The sequence below is a fragment of the Dipteris shenzhenensis genome, chromosome 11 (genome assembly GCF_047967505.1).
Source record: "Dipteris shenzhenensis isolate YYH24624 ecotype China chromosome 11, Dip_SZ_1.0, whole genome shotgun sequence".
In the NCBI taxonomy this organism is placed as follows: domain Eukaryota; kingdom Viridiplantae; phylum Streptophyta; class Polypodiopsida; order Gleicheniales; family Dipteridaceae; genus Dipteris; species Dipteris shenzhenensis.
Genome location: NC_141606.1, coordinates 20,026,744 through 20,033,762, shown reverse-complemented (window position 1 = coordinate 20,033,762; position 7,019 = coordinate 20,026,744). Strand labels below are relative to the sequence as shown.

The 7,019-nt window shown below is 46.4% G+C and overlaps 1 protein-coding gene across 1 annotated transcript; it reads right to left on the bottom strand.

Annotated features, from left to right (window-relative positions):
• Positions 1-3,008: 3,008 nt before the first annotated feature.
• Positions 3,009-5,613, bottom strand: LOC147896741 (protein CURVATURE THYLAKOID 1C, chloroplastic-like). Its single transcript, XM_087381804.1, has 6 exons — positions 5,031-5,613; positions 4,787-4,884; positions 4,593-4,679; positions 3,627-3,689; positions 3,442-3,479; positions 3,009-3,326 (listed from the first exon to the last, which is right to left on the bottom strand). Exons 1-6 carry the CDS (start codon positions 5,194-5,196, stop codon positions 3,266-3,268), a joined length of 513 nt encoding a protein of 170 aa, XP_087237930.1. The 5' UTR covers positions 5,197-5,613; the 3' UTR covers positions 3,009-3,265.
• Positions 5,614-7,019: the final 1,406 nt, after the last annotated feature.

Below are 7,019 nucleotides of genomic sequence, written 5' to 3'. Positions count from 1 at the left end.
TACCAACCAGAATCAGATGGCCAGACTGAAAGAGTCAACCAAATTCTGGAAGAAATGCTTCAACATTATATTCGGTCACGCCTAGCAGCTTGGGAAGAGTATCTACCACTCCTTGAGTTTGCTTATAATAACTCTTTTCATAGTGCCATCAGCATGACTCCATTCCAAGCAACTTATGGACACACTCTGATTGTACCAACGAATTTTGTACTTTGACATCGAGTGGCCCTAGCTGATCAACTGGTTCAAGAAATGCAAGACATTCTACTCTAAGTCAGGGATCATATGCGAAAAGCACAAGAGCGGTATCAACGGTCTGCCAACACACATAGACGTCACCTGGAATTTGACACTGGTGACATGGTGCTATTATTTGTAGCCCCACATCGCTATAAGACGGTTAAGTCTGTGTTTTTAAGTTGCGACCAAGATACTATGGACCTTTTCGGATCGTCAAGAAAAATTCAATGGACACTTGTAGAAAGGTATGCTCTTTCGACGAGACATTCTATTGAAAAGACATTCCTATTGTAATGTACACTCTCATCAAGGGTCACACCCTTCACAAGGGGTACACACCTCTTCATACACATACACTTTGGAGTACACACCTTTTCATGTGTGACTCTTCACTCTCTATATAAGAGAGGCCCAATTGTATAGATGACACACTACAGATACACTACAGACACTCAAGCAATACAATTATTCCTTGTTCTCTGCTATTTCAGTCTCCTTTCTGTTCCTTAGCACATTTCTAAATATAGTAAATCTAGGATTTCTTACAGTGGTATCAGAGCAAATTTCGCTCTTGCCTGTAGGAAATGCCCCCCACATTCTAGCGCCGATCTGATACATTTTTTTCCACTAGAAGGACATCCATGCACATTGTGCATGGAAGAGATGGAGAGGATGAGCGTAAAAATTTTTAGCCCCAACCCTGCCTAAAGTCATCAATGGCCTCTCCATCTCCCACACATCACGAGTTGATGTGAATGGACACGACAAAAATCGTGTCTTTTCATGTGCTTGGGCTGTCCCAAAACCAAGGGACGCACCTTTTCCACCATCGGACACACCTTTTGATGAAGAGTCTTGACTCCTTATCCAAGGGACACACCCCATCGTGGCAAAAAGGTCACACCTATTCATGTGGGGACACCCCTTTTAAAAACAGGGACACACCCTTTCATGAAAAGGTGCACCTATTCCAAGGGTCACACCCCTTCGAATAGGCACACCTTCTGGCACCAAGCACTTTTAAAAAGGGTACCTAGAGGGGTTTTTTTTTTAAAAACCCAGCCCCAAACTTTAGGTCTACCCTAGATATCCAAGGCTTAAATAAACCCACCCTTAATTTTTTGGGCAACCACCCAACCTAAGGCAGCACAAACGAAGAGACAAAAGGGACGATCCAATTTCAACGCCCGTACAGTTTTTTCGTCAAACAGGTTGGCCTCCTTGCGCAGCCCCTGCCCTCGCCATTTCGATGCCCTGCCCCCTCGCTGCGCAGGCCCTAGCCTCGCCAGTCTTTCGGCCCTGGTTCCCTGCCTGCAGCACCAAATCAGCAATAGCCTCGCCAGCCTGCAGCACTAGATTCAGCGTCAGCCTGCCATTTCGGTCGCCTGCTTTCGCCATCAACCTGTTTCGCCATTGACAGCGTGCCCCCCCCCTTGTTTCGCCACCTTTTCCTGCCAGTTCAACAGTGGTTCAGCCCTCCTATCGCGATGCAGACAACCTGTTAAAAGCGCCCTGATCCTGTTTTCCAATCCGAACCAGCCAGACCCCGATCTGCTCCTCGCAACCCACTGCAACAAGTACCTCCGGACAGAAATCTGCAGGCCTTTTCAGCACAACAAATTGGCAGATTAAATCATTGCCAGGTGGATTCTTTCCATTCTACTTTTAAGGATTCTCTTGTCATTATCAAATTTCAGCAAATGAAAGGCGCTCCCTTAAAGCATGGAAACCCCTCGTAATTCACCCAGCATTTCAAGGACACAAAATCCATCCGACATTTCATATTTCTTGACTAAAGACGTACATTCCAGGCGATGAAGCAGTTCCTCCTGCAGGTGATTATGTCCCAGAGATCGAAGACGATGATGTTCTCCTTATTCCTGAGCGTATTTTGGACCATCGACAGCGAGAGACTCGACATCGACTTAGCACAGAATTCCTTGTTCTTTGGCGAGATCTGGACGATTCCGACGCTACTTGGCAATCTGATGAAGACTTACAGCAGTACCCTAACATTTTACATCAGTATTTTCAGAATTTACCGTGATATTTTCTACATCAATTCATTATCTTCCCCAAGGTCTTCTTCTGAGTGGAGGGGATGTCACGTTCTGTGACGTATTCCTTTCTTTATATCTAGACTTATGGATGGTTTGATGGTTTGATGAATGGACACTTGTGGAAGGGTATGCCCTTTCGACGTGACACTTCCTATGAGGCACAACCCTTCACAAGAGACATCCTATTGAAGAGACATTCCTATTGTAATGTACCCTCTCATCAAGGGTCACACCCTTCACAAGGGGTACACACCTCTTCATGCACATACACTTTGGAGTACACACCTTTTCATGAGTGACCCTTCACTCTCTATATAAGAGAGGCCCAATTGTATGGATGACACACTACAGATACACTACAGACACTCAAGCAATACAATTATTCCTTGTTCTCTGCTATTTCAGTCTCCTTTCTGTTCCTTAGCACATTTCTAAATATAGTAAATCTAGGATTTCTTACACATTATATGTCATATATTATGTTGTCACTTACAATAGGTTGAGGTTCACCATATCATAGTTGAAGTCATGTGAACTTTAACCAAAGGAATCAATCCTTGTCCATTGCTGTTAGGAGAAAAAGTGGAGGGGAGAAAGGCTTCATTGATAAGTTTCCCACCATTCTATATGAAAAAAGGAAACACAAGCAATTGAAACTGGGGAATAAGAGAGTACCCTACAGTATACAACAATTTGAGAAAGCATAGCTTGAGAAATCAAATAAAAATAGATAATATCACTGTAAAAGAGAAGCACTTCTGCGGCATTGATAATTTGGGGGAAATCTTAACCGAACTACCACTCCCAAAAACCTCAATGCTTCAATTGCATTGAGGCAATGCATCCAAAACTAGCTTCCATGCGATCTTACATGGCATTTTTTATGTAAGAAACACTAAAGATTCTCCAACCTTGTATGAATTAAGTTCCAGTAGATACATTTCCTTTGAACATGGAATCAACTGTTAACCTTCAGATCCAGTAATCTTTGCTACAGCATCTTCAACTTTTCTCACCAACTCCTCCCTGTGATTGAAAGGACATAAAACTTCAATATAAAGTAAAAGGAAACCTCACGCACTCGTTCTTCTCTAGAAAGGATGAACATATATTTAACAGGTAGCAAAGAAGTACAGTGTACCTGTCAGGCTTGAAGAGTAGGTATCGGTACACAAACCACTGCATGTAAACCAAGCAAAACAACATCCAAACATTACCCTCTCACAAAAAACGCTTTATGCAAAAGAAAGTGAAACACCAGGAGAACAAAATTTTCTGGGTGTAATGGCAACAAGCCATAAGAGACTAGAGCAGGAAATAGCTCACCCCTGTAAAAAGAATGCCAACAAACTCAAAGAAGTTGGGGAGCAGCGGCAGCTTATCAATGGCCTGCAAGTCACGGCTAGAGCACTTAGCATAAAACCAAACATGGGCAGATTTTTGTCTCGAGTAATTAGTGTGTTCGTGTACAACATATGGATGCCCCCTTCTACACTTGTCATAGGTTGACAGTATGAGCTCATAAAGCCAAACATGAGCAGCATTTTTATCTTCAGTAATAATAATGTGTTCCTGTAAGACATATGGATGCCCCCTTCTACACTCTAGTAGAAGAACGATAAGGGATCATCCAGGAGGAGTCAGCAGACCAGTCCAATGGATTCACAGCGTGTCACGAAGATACTTTCGTGATTCAGCACCTCCAAAGCTTAGACAAGAATGAATAGGTAAGGCCATGAGTTTGCAAATTCCCAAATGATGGAGATGAGTGCTACTTCAGAAAACTTAATACTTCTCCCTAAGAGTCACTCAAACGAGGATGTCCGTTCTAAGAGTGAAACTACAGCCTCATTGCAGGGGCTGCTGACAGCACATCGACCCTATTCTCACACAACCGTTAGAACCACTCTACGTGGAAACCAAGAAACAGGAGTTTCCAACACGATTTAAGCTCCACCACCATTGGCAATAAAGTCTCATTTGCTCAAGAACAACCAATGCCACAAGCACCTGCAGAGGTCTAGACATTTCGAAGAACTTGACAGCGGTTTTGATATGTTTATCAACAAGTTCTGCCTTCTCCAGCACAAGATTGCCGATCTAACCTGTATCCTTGGCTGTCTTCTCACTGGGCAGCGGGCACACAGGCAGCACATGAGCAAGCTTGAGCTTATATATACATCATGGCGTGTGTATGTGTGTGTGTGTGTGGGTGTGTGGGTGTTATATATATATAGAGAGAGAGAGAGACAGACAGCACACAATCAGAGACATTTAGGTTGGTAAGCTTACGCCTATGAGTCCTGCCGAAGCCCAGAGGACGATCAATGCCGCGAAGCCCAATCCACCAACAGCTAGCTTGTCTTCCGTCTTGTCCCACTGCAATGTTCACATGTACACACACAACATCACAGGCCTGGCAGCGAAGATAGGATCTTCCATTGGAAATCTGCTCAACCAATAGATGCCTGCGTAATGTCACTTACAGCCTCTTGAATTGACTTCAAAACGTCTTGAACGACTTCCGTAGGATCACTTGATTCTCCCGTGGCCATAGCGACGATCCTGGCAGCCCTTCCGTTCTCTGCGCAGCGACAGGGACAGTCAATCAGCTGAAGTAAAGGCCAAAGGCCTTCCTTCCGAGCTGACCTTGAATGGAGATAATATGGTCAAGTAGGAAATCATCAAGGGGAGTGTACCAAGCTGCAGCATTGCATTGAGAAGATTTACCTGCGGGCCGAATGGAGAGGGGGGAAAAGGCGAGGCTACGGGAGAGCGAGTTCTTGGGGAGGCTAGGCCATGAAGAAGGGAGAAGAGGAAGGGACTCTCGGGAGGGAATGGAAGGGGAGCTTCCGAGGGAGATGGAGGGAAGAACGCTAGCAGAGGTGGAGGCCATGGCGAGGGAGCAGGAGCTTGAGACTCGCCGCTCTGTGGGTACTCTTCCTCTCTGCTAACCTGCCCACTTCTCCCCCTCTTCTCTCTCTCTCTCTCTCGCGCGCGCTCGCTCTTCTCTGTCGCTAGCTCGCTCGCCCTCTCTCTCTCTCTCTCTCTCTCTCTCTGTAGCTTTCGCGCTGCCTTCTGGGTTCGTCTGCTTGTCGCCCAGCTCGCAACTCTCACTCGATCCTCGAGCAATCCTTTGCAGAGTGCTATCGCTGATGAGTGGGCATGGATAAGAAGGACCCCACGCACGTAACCACGTTTGCGGGTACGAATCGAGCGCTTTGAACACACGTCGACTAGGCAGATCGAGCGCAAGCAACTCCCCTGCGCTGCTGCAGCTATGGCAACACTCCCCTCACCTTCCCTTGGCCCTTTCCCTCTTCCCCTCTCTATTGTCCAGCAACCCCTGCAGCTTGCGCTCTCTGTTTCTCGCTCCCCCACCCTTTCCCCTGTCTCTCGATACTCTGCTGCTGCTTCTGTTGCCTCTCCCTCCTTCTCTCTCTCTCTCTCTCTCTCTCTCTCTCTCTCGCTCGCTCGCTCGCTCAGCGTCGTTTTCGCCCCTTGCAGCCTTTTACCGATCTCTTTAGCTCACTCTTTCTCCCGATTACTCATTTCTCACCTCTCCTCTCCTTTACCTCCCTGCCTGAGTCCACCTCCTCTCACAATCCTCTCGCTTCTCACTTCCACTTTCTCAAACCTGGAAACTACGAGGAAACATTTACGAAATTACGACCCGCGCGAGAGCACAACCACTCGGATCAAAAGCAAGGGGTTAGATCTGATCCTCTTCTGGTGAGCAGTTTTGGCTTTGATTGCTGCCAGTCGATAGAATCAACCTCCTCCTCTTCTCCTCCTTTCCTCCTTCGCAGTATTCGCCAACACCACACACCACCACTTATCACCGTCCGGATAAACGCACGGGCGTGCTCCACCGTGGCGCCACATGTCCTCCTTGTTTGCCTATCATCCATCGTGGCACCCCCCGCCTTGGCCACGTCGAAGCCACAGCCCTGTGCCTCATCCGACGGTCTCAAATGCATCATCTCAACGGATAAGATTGGGCTTGGATTGTGCCTTAATTGGTAGACACTGGATATTTCCTCGATAGGCTTTTTTGTGTTGTCCAATGACTCAAGGAATATGTCCCCCTATTGAACAAACAACATAAACTTTACCTCGAATACACACCACCCAGGGGCTTGTACCTACCCACGCAAGAGAAGGGGCACCCAGCATGTGGTTACACACTAAGCGGCCCATGTGGTTATGGTGTGAAGCCCCACCATTGGCTGGCGAGGGTTTAAATGCCATCCCCAACGCAAAATTCGAATGAGTTGAGGTTGCCCGTCTACAAGGATGCTCTCCTTCTTGCACACCCAGCTGTCTTACGATGCTTGGTGGTAGCCCAAACACCCCTGCTGCCCATGCATTGGTGCTTGGTGTATAAAGGGCCTAAGACAGTAGCAACTAGCAAGCACCTTGCTTGCATGCACCATGAGTGACATACTTTCTCAAGGTGGTATAGTCCCTAGAGACCCTGCTAGGGTGGGTACAAACATGACACTAAAGAAAATGGAACAGGTGAAGGACCACCACATGTAAGAGCATGAGCGATAAATTAGCCTTTACTATTAAAGGCCCTAAAAGAACTTTTTTTTAAAATAACTATTATGGGCTCTAAAAGAACTTAATCTAAAACCACCCACCTAAACTAGAGACTCCTCAACAGAAGGGATGGCTTAGAGCAGCATAAATGTTTAGCCTCTCTTCTATGAGTCT

Excerpts from the sequence above, each read along its gene's own strand:
- LOC147896741 (XM_087381804.1), bottom strand. The coding sequence starts at position 5,196 with ATGGCCTCCACCTCTGCTAGCGTTCTTCCCTCCATCTCCCTCGGAAGC. Across the intron at positions 4,680-4,786 it reads TGAAGTCAATTCAAGAGGCT|TGGGACAAGACGGAAGACAA; the intron begins GTAAGTGACATT and ends TGAACATTGCAG. Across the intron at positions 3,327-3,441 it reads CTACTCTTCAAGCCTGACAG|GGAGGAGTTGGTGAGAAAAG; the intron begins GTACACTGTACT and ends TTTCAATCACAG.